Raw genomic sequence first — 24,148 nt, 5'->3', positions numbered from 1 at the left:
CACATTTTCAACCAAGAAAAACACCATGATTGGCATGTTACATTGAATAGTGGGAAATACTTTAATGTTAGCTGCTTTATTCATAAACGGGGGCAAAAATACCTGTTTCCTAATTCTCTTTTTTATATAAAATCATTTTTTTTCTCCTCCAGGTTGTTTGGTTTTTACAAGGGAATTCTGCCTCCCATCTTAGCTGAAACACCAAAAAGATCAGTGAAGGTAAGCATCATGTGCCCTCCCACAGAGCAAAAATAGGGTCCAATAACAGCTTTAAAATAGCCCATAATGGCCAGGAGCCTGTAGCTCACACCTGTAATTCTAGCTACTCAGTAGGCTGAGATCTGAGGATCGCAGTTCAAAGCCAGCCAGGGCTTTGGTTTATCTCCAATAAACCACCAGAAGTGGCTGGGAAGGTGGCTCAGTGGTAGAGCGCTTGCCTTGCATGCCTGAGGCCCTGGGTTTGATTCCTCAGCACCACATAAGCAAAAAGCCGGAAGTGGCGCTGTGGCTCAAGTGGTAGAGCGCTAGCCTTGAGCTGAAGATCTGAGGGACAGCGCCCAGGCCCAGAGTTCAGGCCCCACGACCAAACCCAAAAAAAAAAACAAAAAAAACACCAGAAAACCAGAAGTGGCTCTGTGGCTCAAGTGGCAGAGCCCGAGCCTTGAGCCCCATGACCGAAAAAAAGAAAAATCCGATAATGAACAAAGGGGACTTTAATACAACTTAACAGAAAACATTAAAATTTCAATGCAGAAATTATAACATGATTTTTATTATAATTAGACTCAGTCACTCTCTCACATATGTATGTTCATTTGTAGATAATTTTTTAAGGTATAAGTACTCTAATGAGGTAAAAGTACCTCTAATGAGGAAAATACACAAAAAACACAGTGGTGAATGAAATTTATGCTGTCAAACCACAGAAGCCACAAAATAGTTTGGACCTCTCCTCAAAGCAATTCAGAAATTTTCCTTTGGCCCAATAATTATTAAAGAAAAAGAAGAGGTAGAAAACCTTTCTTCTGAATCATTCCAATTTTATGAAATACACACTATTTCTTTGTATATGGTTCTTGTTTGTTTAGTTTGTCAACTTTGTTTTTCCTCTTAGTCATCTCTATTAAAATTTTGTATTCTGAGCCAGGGGCTAGTGGCTCACCTCTGTAACACTAGTTACTCAGGAGGCTGAGATCTGAGGATCGTGGTATGAAGCCAGCTCAGTCAGGAAAGTCCATGAGACTCATCACCAAAAAGCTAGAAGTGGAACTGTGGCTGACATCAAATATGCCTTCTCTTTCCATATGATAACATAAACTTAGGCTAATAGACTTCCTTTCCAATTTTTTCATTTATTTTAATGACACAATGCTCTTTTCACATGAATTACTCAGTCTACATACCTAATATACCTGAAAGGCAAGGAACTTCTTTAATACTTTTATTGAGTAAATCAAAGGGGTGACTGGGTTAAAAACTAATGCTGGAATAACTATACACTCACAAACATCAAAACTTTTTATATTATGTTCAAATAGTAATTTAATAGAATTTAATTCAGGTCAAATTCAAAAAACAAAGCTAGAAAACATACTTTCTGTGTAAATTTATCCTCTTTGTTGCTGTAGTTTTTGTGATTTTATATTATTACTTCAATACAAATTTCATTATGAGGATCTGAACCACAGTTGAGAATCTGGAAAAAGTTCACCAAAGTACACAAAAGGGCTGAATTGAATTATGAAATGACTTTACTTGATAAAAGATTGCCCAAGTAAACAAACAGAACAGAATTCCTGTTCAAAAGAAAGTTACTTTGTCTCCATGGAATAAAAATGTTCATTTTGTTCAGTGTTTTACATATATAAATAAAGTAAATTATACTTGGAGCTGCTCCTGCAATATTTTTCCTTAATACTTTATAGTGAAGACAATTAAAACTTTAAGAAGATTAAGGTTTATCAACATTAAGCAATCTTTTACAGGAAAAAAAGTTAAGCTTTACAAAACTGAGTTAGTCTCTACTTTACAAAAAAAAAAAAAAGGGAAAGAAAGAAAAGAAAAGCAGTGCTCTGTGCCAGAACAATGGTTAACAGATGAACTTTTGGGCAACTGGATATGGTGTATGTGTCCCAGACATCTTGTTTCAAGTAGATTTTACCTTAAAATTATTGAGACATATGGTAAGTACGTTGGCTTTTTAAGTATTACTTGGAGTTAAGTGTATCTTTGCCAGATGGATAGCATGAGTTTTTCAGCACAATTTATGAAAACATTCACTTTATAGATATTTATCTTCGAATTTGTGAGGAGAGCAATCACCTGATTGTAACAATTTCATACATCATAAACTGCTTCATTGTATGTCATCAAAGTTTAATTCAGAATAAAATATTTAGAGATGTGTGTGTGTGCACGCGCATATATGCCTGCATGTGTACTTGCACGTGTGTATGCGTTCCTTGGTAAGAACACTTCAATTACAATCGTTACTATAATCAAAAACAGACAATTTCATGTTTGTATTTTATTCTTTGAAACAAGATTCATCATTAAAATAAGAGTCACTGATGGTAAATTAATGAAACTTTTCCTTTCACAATAAAGGCAGAATTAATACTGCATTTAGCAAAAAGAAATGACAACTTAGAAAATGCCAACTGGTCCCTGAGAGAAGGAAGGCATCGTATTATTGTTTCCACACTGGCCTTGAGCTTCACAAGTGAAAAAAGACCATTTTCTTAAGGTTTTTCAAGGTCATCCTTACTGGCCAGGTTTTTGAGATATGATAATGATGAAAGCTACACCTGATATGCACACATGTACATATAGCTGCTATTCAGTTGAATAGATGAAACAAATTGAGAGAGAAATAGAAAGAACATTTATCAAAATAAAGCAGTTTAGAGAGAGAGAGAATCTGCTCTATTTCCCCAAATTCCCACATCTACTACTCAGGGTATCTTCAGCTACCATCCCAGAGGAATGTAACAAAAGCAAGGGTTATTCTCCCACTGGGAACTATGACAATAAACAACATATAGGAAACAATGGTTTGAAAGACACTGAGCTCTTCAACCGCTGGTGCTGGGAAAACTGGGCAGCCACATGCAGAAAACTAAAAGTGGACCCCAGCCTATCACCATGCACCAACATCAACTCAAAATGGATTAAAGACCTTAACATTAAACCTGAATCTCTGAAACTACTGCAGGACAGAGTAGGAGAGACACTTGAACTAATAGGCACAGGAAGGAACTTCCTGAACAGAGTCCCAGGGTCACAACAAGTTGGAGAGAGACTCAACAAATGGGACTACTTTAAAATAAAAAGCTTCTGCACAGCTAAATCTATCGCAACTAAGCTAGAAAGACAACCAACTAATTGGGAAAAAATATTTACCAGCAATATATCAGACAAGGGGTTAACATCCTGTATATACAGGGAACTCAAGAAACTAATCCCTCTCAAACCTAACAAACCAATTACTAAATGGGCAAGGGAACTAAAGAGGGACTTCTCAAATGAAGAAATAAAAATGGCAAAGAAACACATGAGGAAATGTTCATCATCCCTGGTGGTGAAGGAAATGCAAATAAAGACAACCCTGAGATACCACCTTACCCCAGTCAGAATGTCCCACATCCACAAATCAGCCAACGACAAATGCTGGAGGGGATGTGGAGAAAGAGGAACCCTATTACACTGCTGGTGGGAATGTACACTTATACAACCACTTTGGAAAGCAGTCTGGAGGGTCCTTAGAAAGCTAAAGATTGACCTCCCTTACGACCCAGTCATACCATTTCTAGGCATCTACCCTGAACAACAGGAACCAATATACAAGGACATGTGCACCTCCATGTTTATTGCAGCACTGTTTGCAATAGCTAGGATATGGAAACAACCTAGATGCCCCACCACAGATGAATGGATCCAAAAATTGTGGTATCTATACACAATGGAATATTATGCAGCCATTAGAAATGACAAAATAATGGCATTTGCAGGGAAATGGATGGAGCTAGAAGGAATCATGTTGAGCGAAGTAAGCCAAGAACGAAGAGACAAACGGTACATGGTCTCCCTGATAAGTGGATGCTAAATCCAAAAGGTTAGGTGATACGACAAAACTAACAGGACTTAAGAAACAAAGAACTCCTGCTCATCTGGTTGAACCACTACTAAATATCCCCATGCTGCTGATCACAAATATGGTATATAACATGTGAACACTGTTATATATTACAGACTGTGGTAGACAATTTGCTCCAGGGAAGTTAGAATGAACTTGTGACTTTGAAATTATGTAATCATTTAATCACAATCAAAAAAAAAAGAACCTCGGGGAAGGGAGGGAGGGAGGGGATGGTAGGGGGAAAACAATGGAGGGGGTAACAATGTTCAAGAGGAAGTGTACTCATTACCTCACTCATGTAACTGTAACCCTCTGTATAGTAGCTTTACAATAAAAAAAAAATAAAGTCAATTGCTTACGTACAGATTAAAAAAAAAAAAAAAAAAAAGAAAGACACTGAGCACCAGAGAATGAGGTATACTAAAACCTGTGAGAGGAGAAACAAAATTATATAATCCCTGTGATTGTCCCAGCTTGCTTCCCTGAGAGTGCTTCTGGGTCCTAAGTAGGACGGAGAAACAAAGGGAGAGCAGCAGAGCAGACTTCCTCAGTAGTAAAGAGAGGAAAGGCCAGAAAGAACAAGAGCAAGAGAGCTGGAGTTCACAGGACATACTACCAGGGAAGAGAAAGCCAAAGACACACAGAACAAGAGGGAGAGAGAGAGAGAGAGAGAGAGAGAGCGCTCCTGGGGATGCAAAGAGACCCCCACAAGTATTCCGTACTGACCAGTGCAAGGAGGACTGTAAGGAAATGACTCGGATTTGGGAAAGAACCATCCAAGAGGATTTAGAGGAACATCGCCGGGCTAGGAATGGTGCTGTGCTCACTCATCTGGAAAGCTTCAGCATTCAAAGGGCAGTGAGAGGGGTTTTCAGAAAGGTCTTGCCTCAGGTGTGGCAGAAATTAGCCCTAGACTGAGCCACCCCTTGGGTTTCCTGTCTAAAGGCAAGACTCAAACGGACCAAACAGCTTTCCTATCACTTAACTACTGCCCAAAATAGACTATCTAGGATGTCCTAGGATGTCAGGTTGATCAGGACTGGTTCAGCCTGGTAAAAGGTACCAATGTTCCCAGAGACCCTGGAAGTCCTAATGTTCCTCCAGGAAGAAGATGTCAAACTCTTGTGATCAGATTTACATAATATGTTTCTCTCTCTCTCTCTCTCTCTCTCTCACACACACACACACACACATGCACACACACACACACACACACACACACACACACACACACACACATTGCATAAGCATGCATTTGTAAATGAAATAAAAGATGAATATAAACCAGTATTTATACCTTTTATGTAATGAATGCATTATTTCTAGTCCATTTCATTGATTCTTTTTCTGGTCATGACCGGCTACATGCAGTAAGTTAATTTTATCACCCATAGGTCCTGACCTAGAAGCATTGCCCAAGGGTCCCCAATCTAAGGGACTGGGCTGAGAGATGGTAGATCTCACAAATGTGTCCACTGCCTTTGTTGCTTATAGTATGAGGACACATTTGTTCAGTATTTGTCTTTGTTTCCCTTCTGACTTTCAGTCTTGACAAGGATTAAAAAACCAAACTGGAAAATGGACTCAGCCTTTCACTGTAGGAATCCTCTCAGAGATTTCCAAGTCTACAACTTGGCAACAATTCTAAATTTTTGTTTCCTCACCTCAAAAATTGTTTCTTTGCTTGTCTGTCTGTTTTTTAAACCTACTACTAGCAGTTTTGCTAGTAACTTATGGAGAATGACATAAAAGTAATTCCTGAAACTTTAAAAATAAAAATTCTGCTGAGCACCAGTGGCTCACACTTGCATCCTAGCTACCCAGGAGACTGAGATCTGAGGATCCCAGTTGGAAGCCAGCCAGCACAAGAAAGCTCATGGGATTCTTTTTTTTAATGTATGTTTTTTATTGTAAAAATGATCCATGGGATTCTTATCTCCAATTAACCACCAAAAGTGGAGTTATGGCTCAAGTGATATAGTGCTAAGCCTTGGGCAAAACAGCTCAGGAACAACACCCAAGCCTTGAGTTCAAGCCTCAGTACTGGCATCAAATAAGTAACTAAGTAAGTAAGTAAATAAATAAATATTCACCTCATGTTATAATGACTCTTGAGCTGCCTGAAGACTCCTTAAGACCATCACCACCGAAATCGGGCCTTTCTAATGATAGAGTATTACTTCCCCCAAACTGCATTTTTGCCTGTTTTTTTTTTTTTTTAACTAAGCTACAAAATTATTCAGTAGAAAATGTTTACTTTCCCGTGTTATTTCTTGGGTCTTGAGAAGCAGACCTGGAAAGTCCTAAGAATGTACCTTACCAGTGATGTTGGCAGTGACTCAATCAAGGATCCAAGAGCCAAACATCCTAAAGTTATTTCCCCTGATATAGACTGTGGAAAGAGAGGAGGGAAAATGTATTCTGTGAAGGAATCCATTCAACTTGTCTCCAGCAAAACTCACTTATAGAGCATTACACATCATCTTCCGAAGGAATTAATAATATCTTTATGACCAGTATCCGAATCATTATTGCGAGAATCTTCTTGTTAATATTTTAAAGGAGGAAATAAGGAGTTCTCCATTCTTCCGGTTGAGGACAGTCTTGCTTTAAGACACAGAGAAACTAGATAACCAATCTTCTTATCCTGCTCTCTCATGGGTTTTGTTTTGAGTTCGTGACAGTGCCTCACACTGTCATGGCATCATCCTAATCACTTAATGTTTGAAAAATTTGTAAGGCATCATAGAGGCACAGCAATATAAATGCAAGTTAAGGCTGAGAATGGATGTTTTAGTGCCTGTTAAAAAATCAGGCACTCGAGGGGTAAGCAGTTCACAGAGAAAGTATAGGAGACCCAAGTTTTCAAGTGTCTGCCTATAATTTTGAATCACTGCCATTAAAAAAAAAAGTCTATTGATGTCTGGGGAAACTGAAAATGGTCATGGTAAATGGAAGTTGTATGGTTCATTTACTGCTATAAAGGATTCCATCAGCTCTTCTGTAGATTGTTATAACTGCATTTGAAAAATGTGAATGTTAAAATAAGACCCAATATAGCAAGTATTCAAGATAGGATTTTAAAAAATTGTGTTCAATGGTTTATCATTTTTAAATGCTTTTTAATATAATGATTTGCTTTTAAAATTTTGGTCAATTAAAGAGTTTGTTGCAGGAAATTGTTATAAATTTCTGGGTTTGGTTTTGTTTCACAGTTTCTCGCCTTTGAGCAGTATAAGAAAATACTACTAGGAAATACGTCACTGTCACCAGGACTGGTAAGTGAGAGTATTTATTATGCTTAAGTGTGTGTGTTATTTCATAAAGCAAAATCAAGAAACAAAACCTCTTTTGATTCTCCAAGCCCAGCTACTAAAATATGAATCTGAGTTATTCAATGTTCAGCTACTTGTTGAAAGCCATCTTCCTAATAACTCACAATTTGGCTATTTTATTGCTCCCAGTGATGAATTTATGATAAAAATGATATGTCTGGAAAGGCCTAGATGAGATATGGTCAAGAATATAAAATAAGGAGTACATTTGTCAAAGGCTTTTTCAAAACCAAAATATGTATATGTTTACAGACACATTGCACATGTCTATTTATGCAAACGTCAATATGCTTGAGATTGTTTCCTCACAGGTCACTTTTCCAGCTGCTCAAACTATAGTAAGTACAGAACTTTGGGTCACTTGGGATAAAATCATTCTGTGGTCAGACACAAACTGAAGGGTCTTTTACATGAATGACTATAAACAACTCAGCCAGGGAGAATAATCTTACAATGACACAGCTCAAGTATTATACAAAATTTACTTGGTGATTTGGATATTTGGATATTTCCTTATGCTATCCTTCTCCTTCTTGGTGACCTTGCTACTTTCTGGAAAGCAAGTTAAATTATATTTCCCAAATGTATACACAATAAGAGCCCCAAAGGGAGCAAATGCACTAATTTATCCCTCCATTGCTATAAAAGAAACCAAACAAAAGTCATTGTTGCTCATGACAATGTGTTTACCCAAGGTCTAAAAAAGTCCCCATTTGCCTACTGAGATGGACCTCAAAACTTAACTGGTGCAGCATCACCATTTAATTATAAATGTTTGTCCATTTATGAGGAGGTTATAATAAACCCTGTGTAAGTTGAAAATATAGCAAAATCATAAATGAATTTATTAATGAATGTCTTTACCGACCAATTACCACTGCTCAGCAACACAGTACACTGGAGAATACAGGATGTTTGCCCTCCTGGTGGCATAGCTGATCAGGAGCTACAGAGCCCTGTTACTGCACACTCTCAGAGACAGTGTGATACTGCTTGTTGACAGCTTGGGGAAAGATCAAAATTCACAGCACAGAGTGGGTTTTATTCTTACACTATTGTAAAGCTGAAAATTTGTAAATTGAACCATTGTTGATCAGGGACTGTACAGTAATTGTAAAGGTTCCTTTCAGAGTATTTACTCTGACACATACTCAGCTCAGGAAGAAGTATTTGTTATTTTAAAAAATCATGTATATCCTCTTTCTGGAAAGAACCCTGTTAAAGAAACTTTCTGTGGGGTGACATGGATCAAGGTTATTCTACTCATAAACTGACAGATTGAATTGAAAACCCCTTTGTACAACTATTTAATTTTAAAAAATTATTTTTTAAAAAGAAATCTGTTGTGGCAAAGAAATCTGTCCAGTCTCCTGCCTGAATAAGGCAGTAGTGAGGTCTTCCCTTCCAGAAAGGAACAGTGGTGCCATGAATCTTAAAATCACATTAAGCTTTTGTTTTTTTAATTCCATGATATCTTCCCTTAATGTCATTCTTAACTATAGCAACATCTTGGCAAAAAAAAAAGGATTAAAGACTTCCTAGCAAGAGACAATAAAATATGGTCTCCAGAGGGCCAGCTGGATGTTCTTGAGTTAAGCATTGGTACCATGTGAGAGAGTGCAGGGCTTCTGACTCTTGAGACTTAAAACAGGAAAACATTTGGTCACTCCAGCTTCTATAACCAAAGCATGTGAACTGTATATGATTCTCTCCTATCCTTGAACTCATTTATTCGGGTTTCTTTTTTGATACACTGAGGTACTAGCCATTAAATATGCCCTGCTGCTCACATGAAAAGCCCAGGAGACTGGAAATCTCAACAGTAAAAGCATGTCTCTGCAAATACAAGTAACATGATCCTCTGATATCTGATCAATTCTTATGACAAGGGACTGCCGAACACTAGTTCGAACTGCAAATGTAGCTGAGCTTTATAGAAAAACAGAAAGGTGAATTATTTGGGAGATTGCATATAGTAAATAATAAAACCTGAACATCTGGATTTTAGCTTTCCCAGTCACAAGAGTTTGGGACTGGATTGTTGTTTGGAGGCGGGGGGGGGGGGGGGGGGGAGAGGGGCTCCCCCAAGTTGGCTTATATGATGGATGTCTGAAATAAATTAATAAAGTATATGATCAGTTACTCTGTACAAATTATGCTTAAAATTGTAATGGAGTGAATGGGAGAAAATGAAAACATCTTAATTTTTCCCTTTCTCCTAGAATCTGTATGGTATACCATTCTTCTCTCTCCACTCTACCTCCCAATCTTTTTTTTTTTTTTTCATGCCAACAATGGAGCTTGAACTCAGGGCCTCTTGCTCAGCTTTTTGATGCTCTACCACTTGAGCCACACTTCCAAGTCCAGCTTTCTGCTAACTAGTTAGAGATAAGTCTCAAGGACTTTTCATCCTAGATAGGCTTCAAACCTCAATCTTCAGATAGCAGCCTCCTGAATAGCTAGGACTACTGGCATGAGCCACTTGTGCTTGGCTCCTCTCTTTTTATGTGTAATGAGAACATTGATTTTACAAACAAAAATTAGATGTTTTCATCTCCATTTTGCAAATGAAAAAAGGGGGTTCCTACATAGTTCCAGCAAACACACATAATGTCTTTGTGTCTTTTCATGAAAAGTTGCCTATTTTTCAATCAAGAAAGAATAAAAAATAATTTTGTTAATTAATAATCTTGACCAATCACTGTAGAAATAAGACTCTACAGTTGAATGTTTCCAGTTATGCTGTTTGTTACCTGAAGTTTAGCTTTTTATAAATACTTTATTTATGGTTCTGCTTCTTGAATTTATGTCAATAAATGCATGTAAACAGAGTGTCCTTTTACCATTCAAACTTTCATCTAATTGTTATATGTGCAGATGTTTTCACGTCCACCTTAAGTCAATAAAACAACCTCGCCTTTTGTTAAAGGTAAAAGTCATTGTTGATGAGGCTTTGACATCTGATTTTGAAATTGGTAGGATGTGGTTTGTGCCTTCTATAATTTCTTCTCCTTGAATTGTCAGCATCTAATCGAGAGTTAAAACCATTTAGTAATGGTATATGACACACCTAAGCAGCTTTCTCTATCTCACCGTAACACTCCGCTACATGGTGTAACAAGCAGGATGCTTGACTTGGTATATATAGAGATCACTTGTTTTAAAACATTGATTGATATGATTTTTCTAGACATTTTCCCTGGCTGGATTTGGATCTGGACTAACTGAAGCCATCGTGGTTAACCCTTTTGAGGTAGTAAAAGTTGGTTTGCAAGCCAACCGGAGCAAAAACACAGAGGTAATCTTTTTTTTTTCCTTCCATTAGGGGAATATTTTTAAAATCTAATATACAAATCAAATTATGGACCTATCTTTTATTCACTTATTAGGGCCATAGAAAAATCACTGTTAAGAAAGTGTCATATAAAGTAAAATACATGATCACAAAGAATGTGTTAACAGCTGGGCTCCGAGAGTGGCTCACTGTAGCTGTAATCCTAGCTACTCAGAAGGCTGAGATCTGAGGATCGCAGTTCAAAGCCAGCCTGGGCAGGAAAGTCTGTGAGACTCTTATCTGCAATAAATGGCCAGAAAACACAAAGTGGCACTGTGGCTCAAGTGGTACAGTGCTAGCCTTGAGCTCAAGAGCTGAGGGACAGCAACCAGGCCCAGAGAAGCCCCATGACCACAAAAAAAAAAAAAAAAGATGGTAGGGAAAAATCAAAGGAGGAGGTAACAATGCTCGATAGGAAATGTACTCATTACCCTACTCATGTAATTGGTAACCCCTCTGTACAGTATTTTTACAATAAAAAATATATATGGAAAAAAAGAGAAAAAAAAGAATGTGTTAGCAAAAAATACATTAAGAGGACAAACACATATTTGGTTTTAAGTAATCTATGTAAATCTATTCTTCTCATGCAAGAAGTTTCAGCAAAACTACTCTTTTCTACTGCACTAGAATAACCTGTAGCAAAACCACTGAAGTGATCCTAGTAGTGTGCTTTTAAAAAAAAAAATGAAATCATTTTTAAAAATTTCCTCACTCCTTTCCTCCACTCCACCTGCCATCCTTTCCGCAAGATCCTGATGACCTGTCAAAGTTGGTAAGTCTGAATGAGCAAGTTATTCAGCCTATTTAGACAACCACCACTTGGACAGTGCTGGGTCTTGACATTTAATCACTGGTACATGATGTTCCATGTAGACAGCGTCTCTTCGTGTGTGCTTGCCGTCACTTCCTCTAGTTGCCTAATAATACTGCTTAAACTGCCAAGTCCAACTGTTCTTGTTTTATGTTTCTGGATGCCAAGCACAAGGTAAGAGGGAAAGAAGGGGACTGGCATCCCAGGTCTCTTCTTAGCATTTGAATTCTGAAACTGGGTAGCATGTGGTAGAAATCGGTCTGGAGTATCTGCTGACTTGGGTTTTTCTGTAGAAAAGTTTCCCTGCTGCCTACTTAAGCCGCTGCTAATGGGTGGAGACCCCATCACCCCCCAACCCACTTCCTGTCTGCTGATACTGCCTGAGAACTTCCTGACAGCTTCTTGGGCCTGGATATGGGAAGGAGGGGTGTGGGGGAAGGAGCAGGGATCAGGCTCACCTGTGGCTGCCAAGACCTGAGGTGGAGAAGGGCCAGGAAAAGTTGGGCAGCTGTAGCACATGGTATCTACTCAGATGAAGTCAATCCTCATTCAGAGAAAAAAATTTGAAGTTTCAAAATGTTGCCTCAACCTCAGAAGACTTGAAAATCTCTGTATACCCCCAGGTTTTGTTTATGTTCTCTTATTCTTTCTTTCGGGGATGAAAAAAAAACATGGAGCCTTCAAATTAGTGCCCATGGGATCTGTCCAAGGAAAATTAGACTGATGAGACTGAGAGAACCATTTTCATTAGAAGAAAATGTTGGAGATAACCATCCAGTGCCTCATGTTACCCACTGGAACACTTATTTATCTTGTAGCAATATGGAAGCAAAGGAATGCCCAAGTGTTCAGTTGCAGGGCTTTTTGTTTAGTTTTGTTTAGTTTTAATCTAGAAAGCATGTGACCACAAAGTTCTCACAGCACCCGTGCTCATACCTAATCTCTCTCTCTCTCTCTCTCTCTCTGTCTGTCTGTCTGTCTCTCTCTCTCTCTGTCTGTCTGTCTCATGCCCCCAAGGAGGTTCTCCACTGAGCCGAGGTAGGAGTTGCTAGTGTTGCATGTGCTAGCACCTTGTAAGAGCATGATAAACACCAGCCCAGTCCAACACAAGGCCTTGCTGCATGTTTAGTGTTCCTAGTGTGTTTACACAAGTGCAGTCTGTGTAAATTGTTTACATACTTTAGCCACTTTTTTTTAATGGTATTGGAGTTTGATCTCAGAGCCTTACACTTATAAGTTTGCTTACTCAGCTGGTGCTTTACCAGTTGAGACACATCTTCAGCCAGGTTTTGCTAGTCATTTTGAGATGGAGTCTCATGGGCTTTTCTGCCTGGGATGGTTTCTAACTGCATTTCTCCAGATCTGAGCCTCCTGGATATTGTCAGATATTCACTGAGAATACAATAGATTAAATTCATTATAGAATATTTTAGTATTACTACAACAAATCAAAATTTAGCAAAGTAGTGATTCCATAAATCAAACCATCAGCATTTATTTTCAGTACCTATCAGAATTCAAAACTGAAGTTTTGTTTTAATATAGTACTTTATAGGTCAAACTGAATGGTGAATGGCTACCAAGCATAAGTAACTATTGAAAAAAAAAGTCTAAAGAAAGAAAAGGACAACAGTAAAGATTTGAGAACTATTGCTTAAAAATAATTATTGGTGGGCTGGGAAGGTGGCTCAGTGGTAGATCGCTTGCCTTGCATGCATGAGGCCCTGGGTTCGATTCCTCAGCACCCCATAAGCAAAAAGAAAAAAAAGCCGGAAGTGGCGCTGTGGCTCAAGTGGTAGAGTGCTAGCCTTGAGCTGAAGAGCTGAGGGACAGCGCCCAGGCCCAGAGTTCAGGCCCCACGATCGGACCCCCAAAAAATATAATAATTATTACTATTATTGATAATCTTGACACGGGTGGCTCACACCTGTAATCCTAGCTACTCAGTAGGCTGAGATTTAAGGATTGCGGTTCAAAGGCAGATAAGTCAGTGAGACTCTTATCTCCAAGAAACTATCCCCTTATAAAAGCTGGAAGTGGAGTTGTGACTCAAGTGGTAGAGTGCTAGCCTTGAGCATAAAAGCCAGGCACAGCACCCAGGCTTTTGAGTTCAAGCCCTAGAACTAGCACCAAGAAAAGGAAGAAGGAAGGGAGGGAGGGAGGGAGAGAGGGAGGAAGGAAAGAAGGAAGGAAGAAAGGAAGAGAAAACTAGGTCTTTTTGGGTGGTGTTTTATAGATCTTTTGTCTAGAACTCATTTATGCCAAGCCTTTCTCCATTGACTAGTAGTTTGTTTTTCTAATGAGAGGGCACTCTTGTTTCTTCTGAACTTGTGCTGGTTTAATTAAAATAGTAGGTACATTCACTTCAGCATTTAGATGGCCAGGATTATTACTGTTTCCTTCTCTGTAAAGCTTTATAGATTTTCAACTATGAAAGAAAGGTGAGGAAGAGGAGGAGGAGGAGGAACAAGAAGAGAAGAGTGAGGAAGTAAGGCATTCATTTAGTGCCCCTTTTCTCAACCTTAATTATAAAAATTATTTAGGTTAAGAAACATTATATACATGTGTGTAAAAACACAAATAATGATATAGACTGTAGCTCAGTACTAGTTTAATAGAAACACAATGTAATCCAAATTTTTTTTAGTTGCTAGGTAAGAAAAGTAGAGAAACAGCTGCAATTAGTTTAGTAATGTATTTTACTTAGCCCAACATACTGAATATTTTTTCTCTTAAACATTATCTTCTTATTTTTTAATTATCCTTGAGTAGTTGGACAAAAGAGGTGCCATATAACAAAGCAATTTATGATACAGTGCATCTTGATCAGTGTCACCCCTTCAACATTCTCACCCCCCTTCGACTCACCCCTTCCCTTACTTTTCTTAGTTTTGTAGTATATACTATGAATTCTTTTTTTAATATAAATTTTATTGTAAAGGTGATGTACAGAGGGGTTAAAGTTATATAAGTAAGGTATCAAGGTAATGAGTGCATTTCTTTTTAACAGAGTTACCCCCTCCCTCATTTTCTCCCACTTCCCCCACCTCTGACTCCCCTCTCTTCCCAAATTGTAAAGTTCATTTCTGACATGGTGTAAACTTGTTCAGACATTCTGGAAAGCAGTATAGAAGTTCCTCAAAAGACTAAACTTAGAGCTCTCCTATGACCCAGAAATCCCAGTCCTGAGAATTAACCCAAATGATCACAAACCAGCTAGCAGTAATGCCATCAGCACAACCATGTTCATTGCAGCATTATTTACTATAGCTAAGATTTGGAATCAACCCAGATGTCCCTCAGTAGATGAATGGATTTCCAACATAGTGTATCACTGTTGAATTGGTTCTCCCTTTGTCCCACTGTTTCTGTGATTCTCCTTCCCTTCCCTAAATCAGATAAACTTCTATATAAAACAAAGAGTGCAAAAATCAAAAACAGTAACAACAGAGAATAAACCAAAGGCAAAAAATGAAAGAAAGAGGCTGGAAATGTGGCTTAGTAGTAGAATCCTTGCCTACCATGCATGAAGCCCTGGGTTCAATTCCTCAGTACCATATAAACAGAAAAAGCAGAAGTGGTGTTGTGGCTCAAGTGGTAGAATACTAGCTTTGAGCAAAAAGAAGCTCAGGGACCGTGCCCAGGCCCTGAGTTCAAGGCCCAGGACTGGCAAAAAAAGAAGAAAGAAAGAAAAAAGTAACTGCAAACATCACAATAAAAAAAAAACTCTTGTTTGCATTTCTTGGAGTTCATTTCTATAAGCATCATTTTATGATTGTATGCACATAGCTATTGAGCTATGTGATTCTCTCCTTAAGAATAACCTCCTTTGTTCTCACTGGGCGATGCTTAGGGTGCTATTTAATTAATTATGTCCAAGTATAAACATTTGCCTTTTACCATTCATTGGATTAACTTGTAGATTTATAGACATATTCTAGTTACTACAAATGAGAGAAACCATGACGTCTATGTTTCTTTGGGTCTGGCTTACTTCACTTAATGTAATTTTTTCCAAGTCTTTCCATTTCCTTATGAATTGTAGATATACCTATTTTCTTGATATGGTTTCATATTTTAGCTATGGTAAATAATGCTGCAATGAACATGATTGTGCTGGTGGCATTAGTGCCAGCTGGTTTGTGGTCATTTGGATTAATTCCCAGGACTGGATTTCTGGGTCATGGGGGAGCTCTAAGTTTAGTTTTTTGAGGAACCTCCATACTGCTTTCCATAATGGTTGAATAAGCTTACATTCCCACCAGCAGTGTAGTAGTGTTCCCTTTCAGCCACACCCCTGTCACCATCTGTTATTATTAGTTTTCTTGATAATGACCATGCTAACTGAATGTTGTTTGGATTTGCATTTCTTTTATGGCCAGAGATGTTGAACACTTCTTCATGAGTCTATTGGCCATTCTTATTTCTTCTTCATAGAAGTCTTTAAGTCTTTAGCTCACTTAGTGATGGGGTTGTTGTTTCTTTGAGGATTTATATTTTGTGGGTTTAATTTTTTGAGCTCTCAGTATACAAGGCCATTGTCACATGTATAGCTAGTAAAGATCTCCAAATCTGTGGACTTTCTATTTATCATGCTAGCTTTGTCCTTTGTCATGCAGAAACTCTTTAGTTTAATGCAAACCCATTTATCCAGCCTTTCTTTGGCTTGTTATGTTCCTTTGCTTAGGGATTTTTGACCAATGCCAAGGAGCCCTAGTGTTTCCTCTATTCCTACCTGTAATATTTTCAGGGTATCTGCTTTTACCTCAAGGTCTTTGATCCATTTGGAATTGAGTCTGGTGTAGGGTGATATATAAGGATCTAACTTCAGTTTTCTACATGTGTACTGCCAATTCTGCCAGCACCATTTGTTGAAGACGCTGTCTTTCTTCCATCCTATGTATCAAAGATTAGGTGGCTGTAGGTCTGCCGGTTCATTTCTGGGTCTTCAATTGTATTCCATTGATGCTCAGACCTGTTCATGTGCCAGTACCAAGCTATTTTTATAACTACAGATTTGTAATAGTGTTTGAAGTTTGGTATTCTTCCAGCATTGTTTTTCCTGATAAGAATTGTATTTGTTATTTAGGGTCTCCTATTATTTCATGTGCATTTTTGATTGCTTCTTCTATGTCACTGAAGAATATTGTTGGGATTTTGATGCGTCTTGCATTGAATTTGTAGATAGCTTTGGTCCATATTGTCATTGTCATGATTATACTATGGATTCTTAACTGCTTTCCTTCCTCCCCCTCCCACACACACCTACTTCATTCATCTTCCCCTCTCTGCTCGGCTCTACCCCTCTCCCCTCTTGCATATATCTATTTCTTAGTGTTGATTTTATTGGGCTTTGACCTAGTCTTTCTAAAAGATTGTGCTATTTAAAACATTATCTTGGGCTGGGAAGGTTGCTCAGTGGTAGAGTGCTTTCCTTGCATGCATGAGGCCCTGGGTTCAATTCCTCAGCACCACATAAGCAGAAAAAAAGCTGGAAGTGGTGCTATGGCTCAAGTGGTAGGGTGCTAGCCTTGAGATGAAGAACTGAGGGACAGCGTCCAGGCCCAGAGTTCAGGCTCCACGACCGACAAAAAAATAAAATAAAATAAAATAAAAAATAAAACATTATCTTTTTGGATAAAATTTCAAAGTTTAGATTCATAGAAAAAGTAGGAAAAGGTGCATAGATTGTTCACAAACCATTTTTCCCCCCACACCTGCATTGCCTTCAACATCCATTAATCCCTGGAATCCACTAATCTTTTTTACAATCTCCATAATTTTCATTTCAACCTGCAATCCATATAAAAAAATTATACGACTTTTTTCCATACTGAATTGTTACCACAGTGTATTTCTATGCTGGTGTCATATCTCAGTCACCTAGAATACTTTCAGTGCTTAATAATCACACATGTGGGTTCCATTCAAGATAGTATAGGTCAATGGAAGTCATACTAAACTCCTGACTGCAGTTACCTCTAAAGATGACTAGAATGGAACAGTGGAAATAGAAGTTTAAGATACAGGCTTTTTCATAGTTCAGTGTTTTAATGAGATTCATTCAGATGTTGTCTGTGAGCATTTACTTTAGATAAATACTCTAATACTGAGCACTATCCCCATCCTTCAATACTTACTTTAAGAGGCAATACGTGTTTATTATAGAAAATTTAGAAAATACAGAACACTACAAAGAAAAGTATATAATCGGAGAAATGTTTCTAATGGACCTGGCAGGGTCAAGCCTTCTGAGCTGATCTTGTAGAAATGACTTTCTGCCCCATCTTTGGGCTCAACCTTGCATAATTTAGGCTCCATGGACTTTATTCAAAAATAAAAGGAACTCAAGTTTTTTCCTATCCTCTATTATTAATTTTTAAACCTTTTAAAAAAATTATTGAAGAACATATATACTTAGAACTGTCTAGAAAAGTAGTTGCAGAAAGAACAAAGCAGGGTTTGGGAAGATCACACTAAATTCCCATGATGCATTTCACCATTTCCTAACCAAGTGGCCTTGGTAAAACGGGACTATTCAAGGACTGGGGGAAGTGGTGCTGCGGCTCAAGTGGTAGAGCGCTAGCCTTGAGCTGAAGAGCTGAGGGACAGCACCCAGGCCCAGAGTTCAACCCCACAGCCAACAAAAGCAATCAAGGATTGGGAATGTGACTTCATGGTAGAGTGCTTGCCTAGCATTCATGAAGCTCTGGGTTCAATTCCTCAGTACCACATAAACAGAAAAGGCTGGAAGTGGCTCCATGGCTCAAGTGGTAGAGTACTAGCCTTGAGCAAAAGAAGGGCCTGAGTTCAAGACCCAGGTCTGGCAAAAAAAAAAGGGACTATTCAGTCCATTTTCCTTATAGCAAGACATTTCTACAGTGCATAGAAGCACAAGTTCTGGAGAGACATCTTAATTATTGAGTGTTATGGCCTCACACTCCATACCTTAACTATAGCCCAGTTTCCTCTTTTGTTAGATAAAAATAACAGTAATAATCATGTCAAATGGTGTCGTGAGGGTGATGCTGCATATACAGGTATAAATCTACATGTCAGTATACAATAGTAAGTGGTGATAGTTTAATAAATGTTAGTAATTATCACAATGTACTTTTGTGAGAATTTTAAATGTGATAATATACACAAAGTTCTTAACAGAGCCTGGCAAATGGTAGACACTTAACCAGTAATAACTATTTCTAGAGGCAAGTTGATCTTATAGATCCTTAAGTAGAGACAGATGTCTCCTGAAATACTGCTCAAATTAATAGTGAGCAGTTGTACCTGCCCCTAGTGGTAGAAACAGAAACAGCTTACTGAGTGATACTCTTCTTGTATCCACTTTACATCATTCTCCAGTGCTAGAACCATCCAGTCTTTTTATTTTATTTTATTTTGTACTAAACTGACCCATAATTGCAGATTTGGGGGTCATGATGTGATGCTTCAATATGGGTATGCATTTTATAATAACCAAATCAAAATATTTAGATTATCCATGATCTCATGCACTTTCTTTTCTTTATGGTAAGAGCATAAGTCCTCTCTTCTAACTATTTCGAATATACTAAATATAATATGGTTAATCACAATCACTATATGGCTCAATAAAATTCCAGAACTAATCCCTACTAACAGTAATACAAAAGCTCCTCAAAAAAATTATTTTCTATGTTTTTGGTTGGTCGTGGGGCTTGAACTCTGGGCTTGGGTGCTGTCCCTGCGCTCTTCAGCTTAAGGTGAGTGCTCTACCTCTTGAGCCACAGCACCACTTCCGGTTTTCTAGTGGTTTATTGGAGATAAGAGTCTCATGGTCTTTTTCCTGCCCAGGCTGGCTTTGAACCACAATCCTTAGATCTCAGCCTCCTGAGTAGCTAGGATTGAAAGTGTGAGCCACCAGTGCCCGGCTTCCTCAAAAAATTAAAAGTAAAACTACCATTTGATCCTACACTCCCATTGCACGAGTATATATTCAAAAATAAAATCAGTGTGTTAAGGAGGTAATTAACACTGATGTTGATTGTGACATTATTTATAATAGCCAAGATATGGAATCAACTTAATTGTCCCTCAACCAATGACTAGATAAAAAAAAATGTGATATGTGTGTCGATGTATATATATATATGTGTGTGTGTGTGTGTATGTATATATACACACATATAGCTACACGTGTATAATATATGTATATATTTGCATATAACAAAGCACTTTCCAACTATTAAAAAGGAACAAAAATCTTTTCATTGGTGCAGCATAGAAGACATTATGTTAAGCAAAATAATTCAGGCAGAAAGACAAGAGCCTGTGATCAAATGCATATAAAGAATATAAAGAAGTTGATATAATAGAAATTAAAAGTAGAATAGTGGTTACCAGAGTCTGGGGAGGAAAAGACAGACAGAAAATGAGGAGTGATGAGCCTGTATTCTTTACTAAGAGTTAGACTAGCTGCCTGCTTGCAGCCTATTGCCGGAGTCTTTAAATTCAAAGTTAGGTCTTTAAACTCATGAACAGTGGTAGCCAGCTAACTGTTGGCACTAAAGATGAAACTAAAAGCATTTGAGGCCACTCTGGAAAGAATTTAGCCACAACCAAGATATTCTATGAACACAGCATTAGGGTGGAATCCTCATCAAGCTTCTTAGCTGCTTCATGTAAAAGTATATAGACGGAGCTCATTTTCACCTTTGTCAGTGACCAATTGTGGCAGACAATAAATGCTTAGGTTGCATGCAGAGTGGCCAGCTGACTTGACAGAACCTTTAAAGAAAAGCAGCCAGGTGCCGGTGGCTCATGCCTATAATCCTAGCTTCTCAGGAGGCTGAGATCAGAGGATCATGGTTCAAAGTCAGCCCACGCAGAAAAGTCCATGAGAGGGGCTGGGAAGGTGGCTCAGTGGTAGAGCTCTTGCCTTGCATGCTTGAGGCCCTGGGTTCGATTCCTCAGCACCACATAAGCAAAAAGAAAAAAGCCGGAAGTGGCGCTGTGGCTCAGGTGGTAGAGCGCTAGCCTTGAGCTGAAGAGCTGAGGGACAGCGCCCAGGCCCAGAGTTCAGGCCCCACGACCGGACCCAAAAAAAAAAAAAAGAAAGAAAAGTCCATGAGACTCTTATCTCTCTAATTAACCACCAGAAAACTGGAAGTGGCACTGTGACCCAAGTGGTAGAGAGCTCGCCTTGAACTGAATTGCTGAGGAACAGCGCCGATGCCCAGGGTTCAAGCTCCACAACCAACATACATACATACACACACACACACACACACACACACACACACACGCGCGCGCGCGCGCGCGCGTGCGCGCGGATGGAGCATAAGGATTGCCACCATTTCTGCTGCATAAAACATGCACTAGAAGGTGTAGGTAGAGATGGGGGCCTCCTTTGCCATGTTGGGAAGAACAGTATGGCGCCCTGTGAAGCGTGAGGTCCAGAGTAAGGAGTGCTCTAGCTGAGATCCAAATGCAGTACCGGTGCTCCTTTAAAGTTCTTGCGGGCTACGTGCTGGGAACTGTAGCTCTGGACCCCCAGTGCAATCGCCACCAAGCCTTCCCCAGCACATCTGTTTCTGTGCTGGCTGCAGCTGCCCTGCTTGTCCCCTGTTGGCTGGGCTGATTCTTTAGCTAGGCAGAAATATGTTTCTCACAGAATCTGCCTTCCTACACACTTTAGCCATAAGCAGTTTCAAAAATATGAAGGAAATGATGGTTTTGGTTCCTGATACGGCTCTCCTATCCTTTCAATGGATGTACAGAATATTTCAGTAAGTGTGCTTGTCTTGCCTCCACTTTTCTAATTACTGCCCTATCAGCTAAAGACCATAATCCCTACTATACTTCCTCTCAATTCCAATACCAGAATCTTGGCCAGCATCTTAAAACTCACAGGAAGCAAAGAAAACTCTAATTTAAACACACTTGGCCTTCTGCGGAGAGCAAATAATCACAGAGTTGTCATGATCTGGTTTGATTCAGTAGGTGTAAAAGCAAGTTTAGATAAAATCAGGATAGACCTCAATTTCCCCCATCCTTCAAACTAAACCCAAGCAAAGGCTTACTCTGGTTTATAATCTCTCTGGTTTAGCACTAAGCTTACCCAAGGATTTCGCTACCATAGATGGTTTACGTGTCCAGGCCTGCCAAGAGTGTGACTTTGTAGCTTAGTGTCCTCATAGGGCCTTTTTCTTCTCCAAATAGATGCATTGTTTTTTATCTGCATTTTAAGAACTAAAAGCCTCCTATCAGTTGTGCTAGGTCACATAGTGTTTGGTTGGCATGCTCTTGGTTAACCTGGAAAATGTGAATTTCTCCCCAGAAGCAAAATCTTGGATGAATTGTTTCCCAGTTTTTCTCTCCACTTTGAAATGTACTTCAAAGTTATTATTTGGCTAAAGGGTTATTTTCCTTCCCTTGAGGTCTATAGGATTTGCCTCTGATGTGTGGCTGGGACACAGGTTTTTCTTCTACTCTATCATTTTTGTCTACATTACACATGAATATAATCATTCTCCTTCCCAAATATTAAACTAAACCTTTAGGAAATTGCAAAGGCCTGTTGTTCCTCTATTTAGTTTTTAAAGATGTTCAATTTAAATAAAGAATAGTCTTCTTACTTACTTGATCTATAATTATAATTTTAAGGATTGATGAACAGATAATAAATGGCTAATTGATGGTAAAGTCTTTAAGAAAATGAATTTTTTAAGTTAATTCAGGATTTGGATAGCATCATTAAATATAGCTTCATACACTTTATTCTGAAAGCGTAAGAGTTTACTAGAGACAAATTAGATCATACATGATAGCCCAAAACCCACTAATTACTTTCTTCATATAACCTACAAGTGTTAAACTTAATTATATTATGTAGGGTCAACATGTAAATAGGAAGGCTGTATTTTGTGATCATCCCCTAAATGAGTGAAGTTGAGGTCTATCAAGAATAGAGGGTGTGTGTGTGTGTGTGTGTGTGTGTGTGTGTGTGTGTGTGTGTGTGTATACAAGTATTGTGAGATGCCAACTTCAGGAGTATAAAACAACATTAACTATGGTACCCTAAGATAAGTTCACATTCTTCCTGCATTACCACATAAAACTATCTGGCAGCTGTTCAGTACCTAAACTGTTTCTTTCCAGTCTGTGATACTTATAGACAGAAAAGAAAATTATGCTTATGAATCCGTTCCTATAGCCATCTTTCAGCAATAACTAAAAGGGCAGCCAAGTTACCTCTCTATTATCATTTACAGAAAATAGACTTCAGTCTTCCACTCAGCTGTGCCAAGAATCAAGACTTTGAGGCAATGATAATAGCTACCATTTACAGACCTTGGAAGATATCTTGCATGTCCTCTATCATATTTGATTTTTTTAAAACCCTTATATGATTTCATAAACTTCTAAAGGAATACTTGTATCAGAAGTTCATTATAGTAATTTTATGGAATTCTATAAAGAAAACACAATTGGTGACTTCTTCCAACACTTTGTTCTATCCTTATCCTGCTGGTCACTATGTGAGCCCTTCTTTTTCCCAGCACTCATTTCAGATCTTCCCAGTATGTCTAGAAGAGTGATGGATTTATTCCCATTTTCTAAGTAGAACAAAAAAATGACAGTGATGTGAGTAGTGGACTTAGCATTAACACAGACATCTCTAGTCAACCACATTGATTTCTTTGGGATAAAGCAATCCAGATAATTAAGAAGTTCAAAGGAAAAAGAATTCAAAAGAAAGTATTTTTGTAACTATGAGAAAACCAAGTTTCCTTTCTTATTGTCAGTCTTAGTCATCTTCCTTGGTGCTCCTAAAATAGTACAGAGAAGTAGTGTCAGTCCCTTTTTTCATGTAGGGGTACCCAATCCACCCCCCCCCAAAGGATGACTATTGGTCATCAACTGTTGGCAAAGTTTTGGGGCTCATCATCTGCAGCTGGGGGCGGGGGGGGGGGCGGGGGTGAGGCAGGGAGAGAGTTAATAGAAAAGTATTTTCTACTTGAAGGTTATTTATAAGTCGATCTGAGCTGGATGCCAGTAGGTCATTCCTATAATTCTTGCTACTCAGAAGGCTGAGCTCTAAAGATCATGGTTCAAAACCGGATCAAGCAGGAAAGTCTGTAAGCCTTATCTAAAACTAATGATCAAAAAGCCAGGAGTGGAGCCATGGTTTAAAGTATAGTACCAGATAAAGTATAGTACCAGACATAAGCTAATGGATAGTGTTCAGGCTCTGAATTTTAAGCCCCAGTACTGGTACAAAGTAGAAAAAATGTCAATCTGTTCAGCCAAAATAACTCTAGATAGAACAGTTAAACAATAACTAATATTTGGGGTATCTTTTTGTTCATAATCATGTACCATTAAAATAATCTATAATGATGAATTAATGAAATAGCTAAGCTAAAAGAAATGTATAAATGTACAAATGTGATTTTAAATTGGAGTTTTGTCCTTTTGCTTACATTTTGAAGGAAAGTTTTTCTTTTCTCAAATTTATGAAAAAAAAATTTAAGACCTTATTTGAG

At 38.4% G+C, this 24,148-nt stretch overlaps 1 protein-coding gene across 1 annotated transcript in view; it reads left to right on the top strand.

Annotated features, from left to right (window-relative positions):
* The window catches only part of Slc25a21 (solute carrier family 25 member 21), a 543,123-nt gene that overhangs the window by 482,197 nt on the left and 36,778 nt on the right, over positions 1–24,148 (top strand). The window contains exons 6-8 of the mRNA XM_042677900.1: positions 153–219; positions 7,354–7,416; positions 10,664–10,771. Of these exons, the coding sequence (XP_042533834.1) occupies positions 153–219; positions 7,354–7,416; positions 10,664–10,771 (238 nt within the window). The remainder of the gene's footprint in view (positions 1–152; positions 220–7,353; positions 7,417–10,663; positions 10,772–24,148) is intronic.

The sequence above is a fragment of the Dipodomys spectabilis genome, unplaced genomic scaffold (assembly GCF_019054845.1).
Source record: "Dipodomys spectabilis isolate Male_0828 unplaced genomic scaffold, ASM1905484v1 ptg000042l, whole genome shotgun sequence".
NCBI lineage: Eukaryota > Metazoa > Chordata > Mammalia > Rodentia > Heteromyidae > Dipodomys > Dipodomys spectabilis.
Note: the sequence above shows the minus strand (reverse complement) of the source record. Positions and strands in the feature narration are given on the sequence as shown.